The sequence below is a fragment of the Colias eurytheme genome, chromosome 4, assembly GCF_061535395.1.
Source record: "Colias eurytheme isolate Ceu_HAF_F1 chromosome 4, ilColEury1 Martin Lab GWU primary, whole genome shotgun sequence".
Lineage (NCBI taxonomy): Eukaryota > Metazoa > Arthropoda > Insecta > Lepidoptera > Pieridae > Colias > Colias eurytheme.
In genome coordinates, this window is record NC_142983.1 from 6,659,043 (window position 1) to 6,678,287 (window position 19,245).

The following is a 19,245-nucleotide window of genomic DNA, read 5'->3' on the forward strand; positions in this document are numbered from 1 at the left end:
TGTTTACCCGTAAATCACGCTCATTGTTTGAATAAAAGTCTATTTCGAAGCATTAGCGTGAAGCGTTTGCCGCGAGATTCGCGCTAAATATTGTTTCATTTAAAGTGTGGGAAGTAACAGCATACTGCGCACTAAAGAAAAGCTTTCGAGTAATAACATGATTCAATGTAATATAATGTTCTATTAATGTCTACACGTGGTTGAATAACTAAAACAATATAGTGTTTATAGCTTTAAATATCGTTGTTGCACCTTCCTGCAAATTTAACAATGTGCCTACGTGCAAGTTAGTTAAATAAATCTAGATGGGTTGCTAATTGCTATTTTGTTAATCATGATGGGATGCTGAAACTTTTATTACTTATGTCGAACATTGTGGTTAAATATTTATAATAACATGAACTATTCCTCAAATGTTTACTATAGAATTGCACCTATAATTACTATTTAATTGATTTAAACAAAAAAAAAACACTAGACTGCTAAGATGACTGATAAATCTCCCTCGATACATGTATCTTAACTTTTAGGGTCACTTATAGGAATTCCTTCTTTCAGAAACAGAATTCTCTTTTTATCAGACATCTCAAGATCAACCTCCGCTCCAAGATAAATAGTCTTCTAGTATGGTAATTTATCTTTAATATTCACCAATTTTGACGTAAGAAGAATAAAGGGAGAAGATGTACGTGAGAAGTACATGGACAACTGTGAACTTAATACTAGACGAAATTTGGATTTTGAAGTCAGCAATCCACACGAATACTGCTTTGAAATGAACTAATACTGCTCGGCGGCAGCGTTCGATAGAAAGTGAAACAACGCATATTATTTTCTTATCATCCAGTCTTACCTAAATAAAGCGACGACAGATCTTCGCTTCGTCAAATAAATTCGGCGTTCCACAGGGCTCTGTTCTCGGCCCTGTTTTATACAATATATTTACTACTGATCTACCTATAGCTAGAGACGTAAGTGTTGCAACAGACGCAGATGAAGTAGCCTACCTCGCTAGAGATGATCTTCCAATAGCGGCAAGTTATAAGCTTCAAAGCCTACTTGATCTGACCTACGAATGGACGAGGAAGTGACGCATCTGTGCAATTGCTCAAAAATCGCATCACATTACATTAAGGAGAGGCAACTGTTCTCCAGTAAAATTTTGTGATGAAGTGCTGCCAGATTGTGATTTTGTTAAGTATTTTGGCATTAACCTGGACCGAAGACTCACTTGGGCCTTTCATATCAAAAATAAACGAGATGAAATAAATTATAAGCTTCTGATTTACAACATCGTTTTAAAACCAATCTGGACCTATGGTGTTCCACTGTGGTAAACTGCCAGTAATAGTAGCATAATGTGCATTCAACGTATTCATAATCACACACAATCCAAAGACATACAATAAACAACTAGACTCACAAAAACGCTCAAAAATTGTCTAATTCAAATTAAATAAGGCGTTTATTTCAATGAAGGCCTTTATTGGTACACCACCAATAAAGGTTTTTTACAACACGTTAATTTTGAAGACCTTTTTCACGAGCTTGGTCTAGTTGCATATTATATTGCGTCACTGACTGCATTTAACATAGCTGATATATTTTTACATATTATAATATGTTTAGGCATATGAATGCAGTTTCAAACATAAACTGAAAAAAAAACATCTCAAATAATAACTATAAAATTTATTTTACTTAACTACGAGTTACTAATACAGCAATACATTAACTAATAAGTTTCTTGTAAGAGAAAATCTTGTACTGACTTATTATATTTCACTGGTAACAATTCCTTTAGCTCCGTTCTTGTTAACCAACTGGATTTCGTTTTACTGCTGACATCGCCGTCTTTATAATTTGCGTAATAGAAGAACACCTAAAACAATATAATATTATATAATAAATACAAAATATAGTATTACAAAAAATATCTGACAAATTTCACAAAATACATAGTAATTTCAAATGCAACTTTTCTCAGTTGTTTATTTTTACACATATGACTTTCCATTGAATCATCTTATTAAATTAGTGCAAAGATAATATATGTATAAATATTCGTACTTAAGTGTAAACCTATAATTTTTCTGTGTGTTTAATGAACAATTTATGGACTAATATTTTAGAATGGGAAATACCATCTGTGCAATTTATTTATTTACTAAGCAGTTAGATCTTTTCTTTCGTATTTAATAGTGTTTCAACCTCTTGCCTCTCTTAAACAACTCGACTTAATTTAAAAATGATTTTACCGCTAGGAAGAACACCTACCTGTATAACACTTTAACTGAGTAACTTTTATTCCTTTAATTTCTTGTCAATCCGAGTGAAGCCGGTATGACCGGATAGTTGCATTACAGTGCAATGTAAAAATATTTTTATTTTATTGCTATACGTGGAAAGGAATGCAGGAGACAGCGTTAGAAGCGTATTTCATACATATAGTCTCTCATAAACTTTCGTTTTACTTACCTACTTAATCTGATGCTATAAAACTTAAATGAATACAACAACAACATAATAGACGTTAAAAATGCAGTTTATAAAATTTGTAAAAACATATTTACCGACGTGACTGAATTTAAGCCACGCCTTTGCTTATAAAATAGTAAAGTATCGACATAAGTCTGCATACGACCCATCACTAACACGAACTGTCATAGGGATCATGTTTCGCCGTGCCGACTATAGTTGTTACTTTTATAAATAAATCTCTATTAGTATGGAATATATGCGACATGCGCCTTAGGGGACGTCCGTGAATCACGTGAGGTGAATTTGAGGATTTTCTTTCACCCCCTCCCCAGTTGGTGAATGGTTGCAAGATTTAATGATTTTAGTTGATTTTGTACATCCTATCGCCATCTTGTAAGCGTATCGTTAAGGAGCTGACAACACCAAATTGAAGTTATTTGAGCAGTTTTTTAAGAAAAGATATTTATTCTAGCCCATCAAAAAAAATATATGTTAATATTCATCATATTTCGAAGACCGTGACGGACTCGATACATAATTGGACGAAATCGGCTCGATAGAAAATAATTGCAAAGATTGGTCTTAAAATCATCATTAAACGATTCTATGTCTTTATTTTTTTGACATACGGGTCTGCAATTTAAAACACGAAGTCAACATATTCATACCTGAAACTCTAACGAGTCATATTTCGCATATGACCCACACTTTTCCTTAAATCACATATTTTCTTATTATTTTCTTCTACGACCTGGCCCCGCCAAGTAACAGTGATATTGCGCTCTCGTTTGCGCACACTGTCCAATTGTATGGGAGTAAACGAGAGCGCAATCACTGTTAAATTTGGTCTTAACAGCCCCTTAAGACAGACTCGGTACAGAACCCATGCTTTATATTCATCGTTCTACAGACGAATAGTCTAAGTAGATGTATCGTTTTAAGACAGTTAAAGTGGCGTCAATAGTATCAAATGTTTTTTGTGGACTTTCAGAAGATTATAATTTTTATGAACCCGATGGGTCATTTAGAATTTTTTTAGACAATTCAGAGCCACACCAGCTATACGAATTTAATCAACATCTCAGCAAATTAAAATAAAAAGCCGTGTTCATTAATAAAAACAAAACAATTTGCAATACATACATTGTAAACTAATCCGGTGTGAACCAGTTTGTGCTATAATATAACCTTTTTTATTATTAAGGTACATATTTTTTTTGTAATCTTACGCTATCTTTTTGATAATTACGTGTTTTATATGCTAATTACTGCCTTTTTAATTAATGAATAGATCGATTAGGAACATATTGCACATTACAGATTTCTTTTCTCATCTGCACGAAAAAAAAATAGCATAAAAGTAGGTAAATTGTACATTTTTATTTAAGTATGTATCTTTCTTACCTTGGCACCAATTTTTCCATTGATTTCTGAGGGATATTTGTATTTATAGAATCCACATGGAGCATTGGAGAGGAAGTTCACTTTTAATTCTGTTCCACAGCTCTCTCGAAGAACTCTTTCTGCAGTCTGCAAAACAAAATGGCGGTTGAATAAACATTAAACAGTAAAATAATATTTTGTATGACGCCGCAATTAGGTAAAACTTAGATATACTTAACACTAGGAAGATTTATATCTATAACTTTTAATAGAAAACAAATTTATGAAATCTGGATAGTATTCCAATGATCCCAAAATAAAAACATATTATTTTATAATTTATATTGAAATTTGAAGCAAAATATAAAATCACCACTTAAAACATTATAAACTTAATTTGGGTCATATAAATGTTCCCATTTTAGTTTCACTAATTATAGTTAATTTTATGTTATAAAATATATTGTTAACATACATTGTATTATACAAATAGTACATAGCCATTCATTAATTTGAAACACTTTTTTATTAACTAGCTTTCCGCACGGTGCTTCTTTCACGTGGATTACAAAACGATACAACATACAAAGTACAATTTTCGAAGAAGAGGCAATAATATGACATTTTTTTATGATTCTCGATGCGTATATCTTGTCAATTACTAGCAAAGCAAGTTTTAGCAAAAAAACCTGTTAAGAAATCTAAATTCACATAATTGATTAAATTTTAAAGATCCATCCAATGAGACTTTATTTCATTCATATTTGCTAATTTATTTTTTGCTCCCTCATGGTGATCTGCCACCCAAATAAGGTGTAGCCTATAAGTTGAACTTAATATTGTTCTATCGTCATATAAAATTTTATCAAAATCTGCCTAGTCGTTATTACGTGATTGACGCACACACAAACAGTCAATAGGATAAACAAAAAATACTAAACATTTTATACATCAAAAATGCATGGCAATTACTCTTGTAAAAAATATTCAATGCACAGATTTTTCTATGTATAAATGAGGCCAGTTTCAACACTTGTCTGTCATTTAAACTGACAGATAAGCTAAACAGAACATATCCAGAAGTTAAGGGACATGAGATTTTTTTTTTACTTTGTTATTGGATAGCACTAGTTATGGACCGTGGACGTTAAAACTAATGTTCTTCCTCACTATTAAAAAAGAATCTCAAACCATTTTCAGAATTTTCTATGCCTTATTAAATGAAAGTACATATTAATTTTACTTGCTTATTTTAAAATATAAATTCACCTGTCTTAATGTTTCTCCCTCCTCCCACTTGCCCTGTGGCAAAACGGTTTTAACGTCAGCTCCTAATTTTTGATCAGTGACCAGTACTAAATGCCGTTGCAGACATCTATCATGTGTTGTTTTGTCACCTTTTTTATCTGCTTCTGAAATAAGTTATAATAATTGATATTGAAAATTATATTTTTAACACCATTTTTGTAGATTAGCATTTCCAAATAAAATTCAGAAACCTCCATTTATCTAGAACACATTTATATGCATTCTACTTTATTAAAGCAGAATTATAAATGTTTAAAGAAAAGAAAAAAATCAATCATGAGGCTAGATTCGAACCTACGGCTGCCTGACCACGTGGCCGCCTATAATACCACCAGACAAACAAATTTTATTCTATTCTTTGGGTTTTATGTGTCTAAGGGGACACCCAATGCCATCTATTGAGAGGATAACCAACCATCTCAACCAATTTGAAACATTATTCCAATGATTGCAATATTGTAGAGTACCTATATACAATAATGATTACAACACACTATGTAACAATGGAACACAGCCGTGTTGTTTAATAGTAAAGTAGAATTACCTACAATCAATCAAACAAGAAACCTTTTTTTGTCCCAATGCAAACTGTTCTCTGTCTTTAAAACTAAATACATAAGGTTTAGAATTCAGCAAAAACGCAGTTTTCATTTCTCAATCACTTTACACTTTCATAATAACCACAACAAATGAAAATTTACCTGTTTCAATACTAGCAAACTGAAATTTGGCCAATTCTTCGTTTGAAGCATCTTCAAAATCTTGAGCTGTAACTTTGCTTATAGTATCAATATCAACTTCAATTGATTCATTTTTAAGAAGTTCTGCATGTTTTCTAAAAAGCAATAAATAAATATAATTTATCACATGCCAGTTTTTTTTGTGTGCTGTCTCTCAATGTTAGCCAGAAGGGTTTCTACATATTAATTCGAGGACGCGTGGGTGAACTAAAGGTTCACCCTGGTAGCGACACGCGCAAGGGCGTTCCCCCTTGACGGGGATCTCAAACCTCGGCTTGGGCTGTCGCTAGAGTGGAGTAGGCCGGAAGGGCCCTATTCGGATGGGATGCCAGAGTTTAATTCTACCTTCATCTATGTTAAGTGCTATAATGCAATATATAGATACTACTATATTATGATTAAATAAATTATTATTATTTTCTTACTGGAGCTAAAGTATTAGTCTGTAATCATTAACTTACTTGTCACTCTCTTGTCTTAGTTCATGATCAGATTTGAGGCTATTTTCAACTTCTATTGACCAAAGTAAATCCTTATATTTCTTTTGCATTTCATTTAAAGGTGGTGTTACTACAGGCAGTCTCTCCACGCAGACACTTGTAACAATGTCCCATGATGAATTTGCTACATTCAAAAGATATAAAGACAAAACATTTTATAATAATTTCCAGTTTCCACATTGCTACTTTACTGTGAAGTAAAATCAGTAATTTTTTAAGAGAATAGGTTATACATAAAACCTACCCCTCGTTAAAAGCCTATGGCTGAAACAAATTTCTGTACGAAGTAGTTTTTGAAGGAACATAATGTTCAATGTTCAATATGTTTTAGTTAATTATAGATATAAATTAATAATAGTTATAGATTTGCAAAATTATTTCTTGAAATTGAATTTTTGGGCCAAAATATATCAATGTCAATGTCATCAAATGTCATGTGTATTTTTTTCGATTAGAGCAATGAGCGAAGGCTTTTTGCCAGTGTCAGATTAAAATGTCATTTGATCACGCGGCCAATGTGTTGATCTTATGCTAGGCGTCCACTAGGCGGATCGGGCCGGGCCGCATCGCAACGCAAAAATACGCTGGCCTATGTTTTGTATGAAACATCGTCCATTAGCGACGGATCGGGTCGGGGCGAGCCACAACGCATTGGCGGATATCGCTTCGCAGGCGGATTTCTGCCGGCGGTGCGCTGCGGCCCGGCCCGCCCCGAACCGTCTAGTGGACGCAGGCAGGCGGATTTGAGCGGCGAGCGTCTGTTAGATAAAATCCGCCTAGGCGGTCCGCCGCGCCCCGTGCAGGTGGACGCAGGAGCAAACAGCGCGTCCATTAGAGACGGCCCGTTGCGATGCGACCCGCCCCGATCCGTCTCTAATGGACGCCTAGCATTAGAGTAATGAGTACGTGTGGATGGTGCGCCAAGCTTGCGACAAGAGTCCTTTGATGTGATGTTAACTGTCCTTATGTTGGGCCAGCGCACTTGCCAATGCGTTGGCCTATGTGTAGAGGCAGCATTACAAACAAGTTTGTGCAGTCTGGACCCGCTTTTAAAAGCCATAGACAAGAAGAAGGCGGGGAGGAACGGGATATAAAGTAAGTAGACAGTAGACTAAAAATACTCTAGGTTTAAACTTTACATTGGTGTTATGTTTTTGATGTATACCTACTAACTACTAAAAAATGTTTTAATTAAAAATTCAAGGCTATAATATTTTAAACTTTTGTGAACTTGTGTTACTTGGATGAAAAATATTTATTTTGACAATAAAATGACAACTGTCTTCTGGCGAAGTCCAATGTACTCAATGTCAAAATATGTCAATACTCAATCGTCATTCGTCATTCGTCAGTTGTCATTTTTAGCCGCAGCAAGGAGATTCAACTTTTCTAATCCCAGTCTAAATTTATATTTTTGATAAATTATCACTTGAAACAAGAAATTTCGAGTTTCCAATAAAGTTCTGAATATAATATCGTAAATGTAGTCGTGCTGGATATTTTATTTCTACGTAAATTTAGAGGTGTGTGAGAACTTATTGGTTTTAATTATGATATTAATTCGATTTATCAACTATTATTAATATTTAGAATAGAATAACGTAGTAATTCATAAGTTATCTTTCTTATCGTTTAATAGATACATTTTTTTTACAGAGTCAAGAGTGTAAACCTTCATAATGGAAGGTATTGGCGATACGAATGTGATAGAATTGGACGAACCACCGAAATGGGGCCTTAAACTCGCTCTTGATCATGAATTTCCTATCCCTACAAAGCAACTTATAATACCAAGACCAAATCAAATTCTTGATTTAATGCCGCTTTCTGCCAGGTAATAAAACTCAATTAACTAATTAAAAATATTAATATGCTCTCTATCTCATATAATGTGCAGAATTAAAATACATATATCCATATTAGTCCTGTATAATTAGTGTGATTTAAAAGTCGAGAAATGTATTTCTTCAACTTTCTTTTAGATATATAAAATATTACTGTGCTCGAAGAATGCAGAAAAAACGACCCATCATGAACTACTTTCACATGATATCAGCACAAAGAATGTATGGTATGTCAATAAAATTTATCTTCATTATTACTGTTTAAAGCTTGTAATTTTAATTATACAGTGCAAACTCCATGTAGAAACTCAATTTATAACAAACTCCCTAAAGCAATGAAATCTCTTTAATTTAGTTGGTTTGGAGATACACTGTAATATATAATTTGATCACTATCAATAACAAGGTTGCCAAAATCAGTAAAAACTCCGCAGCTGTGTAAATTATTTTGTTATATTATTAACCTACCGTTACATGCTAATTTTCTATGAATTTAATTATTGTAATATACAATTTGAAGGCAGTTTTGCTCTTTATTAAAAATAATTATCCTTATTACTATTTCAGTATTATCAATAATGTACAATTTTACAGGTTGTCCAATAGGTGGTATAGGTGGTGGTACCATCGGCAGAGGCTTTAAGGGAGAATTCTGTAGGTTTCAATTGTACCCTGGCCTTTATGAGTATGTAACAGTACCGGAGTGTCAATTTATTGTTAACATTAGAAATGAAAAGAATGAAACCATATTCCAGTCAGTTTTGTCGACTTATGAGTAAGTAATTAACATTAAAGTAATCTAAAATTGATTTCTTTTGAAGTGAAACTTCTTTATGCGTGTTGAGAGTAAAATTTAAAGGTCGCGTCCTGGCAATACCGTCATGTCATGGTATAAGGCGACGATTTTGGCATGTTTGAATCTGCCAAAGAAGTTTCACTTCTGACACTATGTGCTTGACACACACGCTTTTTTATACATATATGTATATGTAGTTGTTTGAGTTACATACAATAAATTTTTTTTAGTAAGCCAAAAAAAGCTCCCTCAACATGGGAATGGAACCTGAAGGGATCGGATTGTGAATATACAGCTTTATATCCTAGAGCATGGACAACTTATGATCTCACAAAATATGGTATTAAATTGGTCTGTCGTCAAATATCACCTGTTATTCCTCACAATTATAAGGTATGTTTTAGAAAAAATACTGAGCTGTTTTGTATATAACTTTTATTAATAACTAGCTTTCCGCCCGCGGCTTCGCCCGCGTTTTCAAACAAAAACCTGTTCCCGTGGGATTTCCGAGATAAAACCTATCCTATGTGTTAATCCAAGTTACCCTCTATATGTGTGCTTAATTTCATTGTAATTGGTTCAGTAGTATTTGCGTGAAAGAGTAACAAACATCCATATATACAAACTTTCGCCTTTATAATAGTATTAGGATTAAGATTAGGATAGGATGTAGGTATTCACAATTTTTTAAAAAATTGCAAAAGTACTACTGAATTATAATATATCAAAGTTAAATGGTTATTTGGGAGAACATGTATTTGACATCTGTTTAACACTAATTAATTATGATTGATTTGTTTGTCCTCACAGTTTCGATAATACACATTTCGCAATTGATTTCAAATTCAAAATATTATTTAATATTTATTATGTGTTATCTATAAATAAAACTGAATAGCCAAATGTGTCGCTAAGCGTCAAGCTCGAAACCGACTGGACCAATTTAGGTATTTTGTATATTTTTATAAAGGAACAAGGATGGTTCTTATGTAGAGAAGAATGTTAAAGGGGCATTAAGGCAGAAAAACATCTGGCAGCTAGTTAAGAAATATTAGCCAATATTATATGTGTAAAACCTTTCCGTCGTTATTCTTATCTTAATTTTGATTATAATATGAATAACAATTAACATAATCTAACTACCTATTACTTTTAATTAAGCCAATAATTCATCACATAGGTTTTGGGAATGTTGAATAAATAATGAATCTAATCCCCATGATTACTTTATATAATTAGTTGAAGTTTGAATTGTGTATTGATTAATTATTTATTAAGAATTGAGATCGATTAATTATATTTATCTAAGTTATTTCTTATAAAATGTAGGTACTTTAGCCATATTTCGCGTCATCTTGATAAAGCTTAAAAGATTATCTAAACATGTTTTTTAGATTTTATCATTAATTTGGCACAGGCTAGTTAGTACATAATACAGATTAATTTATATATAAACTAAGGAAATGTTAAAGAAATGATGCAGATCTAGTCTATGCAATATTTTCGATCTCTAATTTTCGTGTTTAATGAAATGAAACTTAATTTGTTGTTATTCGTTTTAGTAATACCTACTATAAAAAATACATATGTTTGAGAATTCCTGATGCGGTCCTTTCGTGCGTTATTAATGAAAAGTTATATTTTGAAAATTTTTTTCCTTGCAGGACTCCAGTTTACCCTGTGCAGTTTTTGTATTTTCTGCTAAAAACGTCAGTAATGAACGTCGAACAGTTAATATTACTTTTACTTGGACAGAGGTTCTTGCTGGTCCAAATAAACGTAAAAATTCAGGTAAGTCATTGAAATTTTCCTTTATTTCTTGCTCATAACTATTTTGTTTTACAACATTATATTTGCAGAGCAAAATGTTTGGGTTCCCCGGGAAATTTTTTAAACTGATTACTGTGACACCGCAATTACATCCAGAATAGCTTACCTTTGACACACGGAAAATTAATGTATTGCTAGGCATGAAACTCGAGTGTGGCTTGACCATTTGGGCTATTTTTTTAATGTTTTGCTCAAAGTACAAGGAAGGTTTATATGGAAAAAGCACGTAAAAGGGGTAATAGAATGGAACAAAGCCTGCCGGGGCAGCTAGTAATGTATGAAAATGGCCCAGGGATCCCGGTTTATATCTATATTTCATCAAATATCCTACATTTTCTGCAATAACCTTATAAGTATATCAGTACCTTGAGAAGCAGACTACGATTGATTTCAAAAAATGAATTGAAACGTCTCTTGTACTTTACTTAAGTTAAAATTATAAAAGTCACATTTCATATTATGTACTAGCTTTCCGCCTGCGGCTTCGCCCGCGTTTTCAAAAAAAAACCCGCATAGTTCCCGTTCCCGTGGGATTTCCGGGATAAAACCTAGCCTATGTCACTCAGAAATGATGTAGCTTTCCAACAGTGAAAGAATTTTTCAAATCTGCCAAGTAGTTTCGGAGCCTATTCAATTCATACAAACAAACAAACAAAAAATCAAACCTTTCCTCTTTATAATATTTGTATAGATTATGTAGCTAAGAAGCCAAATTTTGTGATCTCTTGGTCTTTTCAAATTAATCGTTATCTGGATTTATGAGAAGTCGTTGTTAATAAACAATCAAAATTATACAATAGTAGATACTACTTGATAAAAATGTTCATTACATTTCAATGTTAGATAAGAATTCGTAATCAGTATCGATTTATTTCATTACATTACGAAATATTTATCTTAAGTTTGTTGCTCTAATAATAGTCGCTCACGTTTAGCAAAGTGAATACATTATTAAAGTCTTCTACTTGTTCTTCAATTTCGATTAACATTGTAATAAATTTTTTCGCATGAACTATCGAAGAAATAATTAGTATGACTATGACGTAATGAAATTCTAAAGAATTGATGTACAAACTTACCATTGTTAGTTATTTGGCCTTAATTGATTGCATGCTGATGCATTGCTGCATAGGAAATTGATGCTTTGAAATATGTAATAGGCCTATGTTTATTGGTATTTTGAGTTAATTTATAAGAATGACGTGATGAAATTTAAGATACAACAAATGCATTATTTAATCAAATCTATAATAAATATGTTTTAACAAGATTTGTTAATTATTATTTTTAGCGAAGTTAGATTTGGAGAGGTATTCCGAAGATAATACGTGCGGAGTGACTTTGGAGCAAAAAATTTGCGATACACCAATCACCTTCACGATAGCTAAAAATAAAAAAGACAATGAAACAATACATGAAGGGTACTGTTTGTGGAATTCGACAAAGGGCTCTAATTACGTATGGGATTGTATTAAAAACAATGGCAAGTTACAACCGGATCCCAGTCAAACGCCTACTCCGCCTAAAACAACTGACAAGGATCCCAAAAAGGATGATAAGGAGAAACCAAAGAAGATTTATAAAAGTAAGCAAATTTAATATGACAATGCAAGGCTTACACAAAACTAGCAATGTTAGATGTGAATCTAACCTTGTTCAATGTAAATACACAATAATATGTCACCGTACGATTGTGAAAACCGTTTGGCTATAATCTAACTCGCGAGATTGTAATCTGTTGACAAATTCCGCTGAAATAAACATTTGACCAGGTTTGATAATTCATACCAATCATTACTTACATCTGCATATAATCATTTATTATATTTATTTTGCTCTTAGATGACTCTGTGGGACTTTCAAATACAATGACGTTGGATCCCGGTGGGTGCGAACTTTCTGAATTCTGCCTTGTATGGGATATGCCCACAATTAAATACAAGAAAGATAGGAAAATACATAGAAGGTACGTAGTATCATTAGAAAAAAAAATCAAATTCTAAGATAGTAGTTACTTAATAGAAAAAATTTAGTAAAAATTACTGGTTTATCTGAAATTTTATAATTGCCTATCAAATTACGAATAAAGTGTTAATTAAGTATTTAATGTTATCTATGTAATATATTGTTATGAGAATACATTCGTGCTAAATTACCTGGTATTTTACCTAAGGTTTTGTAGAAACTTGTTAATCAATACAAACAACTTCCTTATCATTGCATACAGTTTTATGTAATTTGAATTATAATTAACGGATAATACTCATGCATGATAGAAATTACGTATGGTTATTATTTCTTGGTATAAAGAAAACTGTTTTTCCTTAATTTAATATGAAAATATATATTCTAATTAATATGATATGTTATCTATTGTCTTTGACATTATAACACGTGTTTATATGTTTGTATCTGGGTTCGGAACGTAGGTATTTCTAGTTGAGAAAATTGTAATTATTTAATAATTCTAATTGAACAACTACAAGCTAATTCTTACACGCAAATAATTTCTTTTGAAGTCAAACTTCATAATGTGCGTTTAGGGTAAAATTTAAAAGTCGCGCCATGGCAATACTGTCAATCATGAATATCTTTGAATCATGCCAAAGAAGTTTCACTTCTGACAAGTGTGCTCGGCACACACGCGCTTTTTTATATCCAGTAATTATTATATCTATTGCTAACCAAAAACGTTTTAAAAGATAATATGATTCCATCTATACTTAGGTATATGTCCGTATCGTATAAAATTATAAAAGAACTTAATGAGAATTTTTGTACTACAAGATCCAGATCACACATCTTTTTATAACGCTTATCTATAACTCTATGGTATAGTATATATATTTTAATACTTTATTGTAATGTTTTAGATATTATACAAAGTATTTTGGTAGCGACGGCATAGCCGGTGCGAGCATAGCTGCGTACGCGCTTAGGAATTATAGAAATTGGGAGAAGCAACTCGCAGAGTGGCAAGACCCTATATTAAATAACAGGTAACTAACATCTTTTGATACGATATTGACAGGAAATGAGTTTATGCTATTTGTTACAAGTTAATGTAAACATTTAAAATATGTATTTGTAGTTATCACTTAAAATGATGAAAAAGTTTTTACTACCTACTTTTTATTATCCGTCTACCATGTTTATAGCACTTAAGAGCGCATATTCTATTTAACGCAAGTCAAAAACTCCGCGATCTATTACGATAGATCGCGGCTTGCGCTATCCTTTTACTATGAACAGCATAGGTCCGCAGGAGAGCGCCGAGCAACATGTCCTCTCTCTGGAAAGGCTCGCTGCCGACTGATTTTAATCGGGTCACGCGCAGTGTTTTATAGTACTTTAAAAAAAATTGTAGAAAAATAATAGAGGTACCTTAGTTGATTTTTTAAATTTTATCTTATAAGTAAGACATTCTTTTATTGCAATATGTATAAATTATATTCAATAAAGTCAAATATCTTGGTGAAAATAATCATTTTGTCGACTATAATTTCTAAAAAAAATCACATTGTTCGGATTTTAATTTCGTAAGTTAGGAGTCCAAAATAAAAAAATCTTTTAACTAACTATTTTAATAAGGATCTTTGCAGTTAGTTAAAAATAATTGTATGTTAGATCTGTCAGCAATTTCAGATATTTTTAGCTTCGAAATTGACACTAAAAGTGAAATCAAGTAATCATCGGCTCAGTTATCTTGATGGTATTCAGAAATACTGTATTAATTGAAAAAAACTCTTAACTAACTACATAGACAATAAAATTTCCTAAAATTATTAGTAATTCATATGTTTGTAAGATAAGTGGTTGATGGACAATCTGGTTTGAAAAATCACATATTTGAGCCAAACAGCGCACGGATCGCGTACACGGCCTTAATCATAGCGTAAAAATAGATACGAAATTTGGAAAAAAGTAGTATCATTGTTTATGTTAAATTTATTTATTACTTATGTTTATTATGTACGATTGCATAAAGTAAACTAAAGTTATAATTAGTCAGCACCTCAGGTTATTTTATAATCCACACTTTATAGGTCTTTTTGTAGGCTACAACGTACTACGAAAATGCTATGTTTATTTTTATTAGCTGTTTTTTTATTAATAAATAACTGAATGCAAAAATGAAAAATTAATTTTATTTTCTAGCAATATACCCGACTGGTTAAAAAGTGCCTTAATGAATGAGCTTTATTTTGTGGCCGATGGTGGGACTATTTGGTTCGATGTTAGCGAAGAATACTCTGAGACTGACCCTAGGTAAGCTTTTAGAAATAACCTAAAAATTAATGAAATTATAATTCAGCTTATCGCATAACCTAAGTCTTAAGATGTTTTGTTAAATTACAGCGGATTACTGATCACAATTTTTCGACGGTTTCAATTTCGCGAGTTAATTTGGAATTTAACGATTTCTACAGTCTTACTGTGACATATTATTTGTAATGTAATTTTTTGTTATAGACGTGATTTTGGCGTGTTCGGATATTTAGAAGGACACGAATATAGAATGTATAATACGTACGATGTACATTTTTACGCTTCGTTTGCCTTAGCACAATTATGGCCTAATTTGCAAGTAAGTTCATAACACTTTTTATGAAATCCACATCAATATTAAATAACATATAAACTAAAACCTCATTTATGATTTCATCAAAATTTGTACTTTATTCTTAATTATTCTTAAATTCTTTTAAGGTAGTCTTACAATATATGTACCGGGACGCGATAGTTTTAGAAACAACGCAACAGAGACAGTCTCTGTATAATGGGAAATATGTGAAATTTAAGATTAAGGAATCAATTCCGCACGATCTAGGAGATCCAGGTAAATATATGTACTTACCATGTTTCAAAAATATATCAATAAATTTTAAATATAAACTCTAATCCACCTCAATCCGTTATAGTTTTACAAAAGAAAGTATTATAAAAGATTTCTGAAATTTAGATTTTAACTATCTATCCATCCATCTCATACATAACTATCATATACATTTTATTTGCAATTTCAGAGGATATACCATTTACCCATATAAACGCATACAACATACACGACGTATCCGAATGGCGTGATCTTAACCTCAAATTCATTCTTCAAGTGATGCGAGATTATAGACTACTCAGAGCTCATAGTGCGCCTTTTCCAAGAGAAAGATACCAATCTATGGCCTTCATTGATGACGTCAGAGAAGGCACTGAAGACGATCTATATACAAGATCCACAGAACGACCGGAGGAAAAATCCCCGGATGTATCTGTAGACTTATCCACGGATCCGTTGCCCGCGCCTAATAAAGAAGAAATGCCAGATATACTTGACCTCCTGTACAGAAGTTCTGAAGTAGTCCCCGAGTGTCATGAAATAGTGGAACCAAGAGAAACGGCTACTACTTGGAATTCTAAGCAATATTTGTCGGACATGTACCCGTCCTGTGCGGCTTTGTTGCGCAAAGCCCACTTATGGGACAAAGATGGCGACGGTCTCATCGAAAATGGCGGATTTCCCGATCAAACTTACGACGCGTGGGTCATGTCGGGGCCTAGGTAAGATTAGATATAAATTATCGTAGTACGTTTTTTAATTATTGTTTATAGTTATGTATATTCATGACATGATCGATTAGTCAAAAATATGTGTGAGGGTAATTCCAAATTATATTGTTTTGTTATAGTAAGTTTTATCGATCGTAATGTAGATCGATAAAAGATTAGTAAAATTATATATTATTATATATTTTATATTATTTATATTATTTATTATTTTGATAAGATTCTAATTAGAAGCTTCAGTTGAATGTAGCAGTCTTTATTAGTTTTATCATCTCTAGTTTTTAAATAAAATTATATCTATTACAATTCTAATCTCTCTATTCTAATATATTTTTATCAACAGCAAACTATTATTATTTAGGTATCCGCACATTTATGGAATGAAAATAATACATATATGATGTAAATAAAAGTAATTCAATATACATAATATTTATACCTATACTCTGACACAAATACTCATTGTACCATATACATATTACTCATTAGGACTCATTAGAAATTATATTCTTTATTCATGACTGACATATTATATCTTATGTGACAAAAAAATCTTCGTATTATAATTTTCTTTGTTTCCAAAGACAAGTTGGATGTATAACTGGGCAAATGCCGAGTAGTCCACCTAATCACGAATACGATATTAAGATATTTTTGAATGTATTTATTGTATTTTAAGATTTAATTTTTTTCCATGTAAAGTTATAAGTCAAAGATTGTAAAAGTATTAGTGATTAAACGTATTTTCTTTCTTTATTCTTTCAACTGATGAAACATTATTTCAGTGCATATTGCGGTGGTCTATGGGTAGCATCAGTAAGCGTAGTTCGCGCCATGGCGCATATCCTTGGATTCGAGGAAGACGAGAGAGAGTTCTCGAAGCTTCTAGAACAAGCAAAAACATCTATGACTGATAAACTGTGGAATGGAAATTATTACTTGTTTGATACTAAAGCTTCGAACAAAAATGTCGTCATGGCGGATCAGTTAGCTGGTCAATGGTATCTACATTTTATGTACTATAGTATGTAATAGTGTAGTGTTTTAAGTATAATTTATGTATAATAATTAACTGGAAGGTGAAGGTACGCCTTCGATGGGTAGTGTTTCTTCTTTTGCTGATAAATCTTAAAACTTAATATTAGGGCCTATATACTTGTGGATTTGTGCTCAATTGTAAAGTTTTAATGCACTAACACTTTAAAATCAATAAACGGATAGGCAGCGTTCGATTATATGATGGGAATTTAAAGATTATTGGAAACTAAAAAAGAGACCGAGCCTTTATGGTGAAATAAAAAATTGTATCACATTTGCTTACTAATGTAAAAAAATGTTATTTATTCTCCGTTACATTTTAAAAATGTTCACACAGGTTCCTCCGTGCATCCGACTGGACGGACGAAGTATTCCCCGATGCAAATGTAAAGAAAGCTCTTCAGACTATCTACGATAATAACGTCCAAAAGTTTCTCAATGGCCGATGTGGTGCTGTCAACGGTTATGTGGTTGGGGCCAGAGGACATATTGATACTACCGCGTTACAGAGTGAAGAAGTGTGGACTGGAGTCACGTATGGACTAGCGGCGCTTATGATTTATGAAGGTACGTATTTATTAAGGTGCTTTTGACCGTGATTACGCCCAGGTGGTCAATAATATGGGAATATTATTGACCACGGGCGTATGGACATGAGTCGTATGTCATCGCCTTAAAAAGTTGTCAATATCACTGTCTAGCCTTCCTGTCGCTAAGACAAGTCGTATCATATTATTGCGCCGTTATTATTCAGCATTATTATTTTCCGGAAAATTCCTGTTTCTGTTTTTCCGCTTTCATATAAGCATAATTAAGTGCAAAGATGTTCTATGATTGGTCAGAGGTGATGGGAGAATGGAAGGAATTTAATTTTTTTAGGGCTATTTTTTATATTTACCTTAAATAGTAAACATATAAATTCTAATGATAGACTTTGATTTTCCAGGCATGCACGAACAGGCCTTCGTTACAGCGGGCGGGTTATACAACACACTCACCAAAATGGGCCTATCTTTCGAAACCCCCGAAGCTTTATATGAAAATGGCAACCATAGATCCATTGCATACATGCGACCATTGTCCATATGGTCGATGTACCAGGCGATCATAGCCAGACCACCGCCTAGAGTGAATGTGCCTAATGGACATATACACGAAACGACTAAGTCGAGGTTATAGTGATGACTGTAGTTGAAGTGGAGCGGGTGATGAAGAATCCTTATTAATGAAAGCTTTTGAAATTGAAATCGCTTTCAAATTATTGAGTTATCTATGAACATATAAAAATTTAACCAGTAAGAAAACAAAAAATCTATCTCGCTTATTTTTGAGCAGTATAGGCTACTTAAGAAGAGACGTCTTTTCTTACCATCTAAAGATACGTTACAGATACTTTTTAATTCTTTCGGTATTTTAAAAGGATTTCAAATAAGGATTGGATACCTTCATGACCCGATATACGGAATAAGTATATTTGCAGTATTTTTTAAAGTGCAATATTATTTTTACACTCGAAGTGAATGTTACCTATGTGTCAAATAAAATATTGTTCACTTATGTGATCGTCACTTGTTTAATTTTATGCACAAAAATATATAATTAATGATAAAAATCTTTCAAATGTTTGTCACAAAACGTTAATTTGATAAAGAATGGTCGTACATATTACTATTTACTTTTGACGCAATTGTACTTTTCTTTCAAGAATAAAAATCTAAATGTTATCGAAGAGAATGTTTCTAAATAAAATGTTGATCATG

General features: G+C 32.4%; 2 protein-coding genes across 2 annotated transcripts; one reads left to right on the forward strand and one right to left on the reverse strand.

Annotated features, from left to right (window-relative positions):
* Positions 1-1,677: 1,677 nt before the first annotated feature.
* mRpL46 (mitochondrial ribosomal protein L46) lies at positions 1,678-6,821 on the reverse strand. Its single transcript, XM_090101622.1, has 6 exons — positions 6,657-6,821; positions 6,374-6,536; positions 5,874-6,007; positions 5,134-5,276; positions 3,886-4,011; positions 1,678-1,882 (listed from the first exon to the last, which is right to left on the reverse strand). The coding sequence occupies exons 1-6, from the start codon at positions 6,715-6,717 to the stop codon at positions 1,736-1,738; spliced, it is 774 nt and encodes a 257-aa protein (XP_089957748.1). The 5' UTR covers positions 6,718-6,821; the 3' UTR covers positions 1,678-1,735.
* A 914-nt stretch (positions 6,822-7,735) lies between these two features.
* LOC149909033 (non-lysosomal glucosylceramidase) lies at positions 7,736-19,245 on the forward strand. The gene is made up of 16 exons (XM_090120621.1): positions 7,736-7,935; positions 8,071-8,246; positions 8,395-8,483; positions 8,851-9,031; positions 9,283-9,445; positions 10,717-10,843; positions 12,174-12,467; positions 12,725-12,848; positions 13,756-13,881; positions 15,041-15,151; positions 15,356-15,470; positions 15,593-15,722; positions 15,910-16,441; positions 17,233-17,448; positions 17,823-18,052; positions 18,432-19,245. The coding sequence occupies exons 2-16, from the start codon at positions 8,092-8,094 to the stop codon at positions 18,662-18,664; spliced, it is 2,826 nt and encodes a 941-aa protein (XP_089976747.1). The 5' UTR covers positions 7,736-7,935; positions 8,071-8,091; the 3' UTR covers positions 18,665-19,245.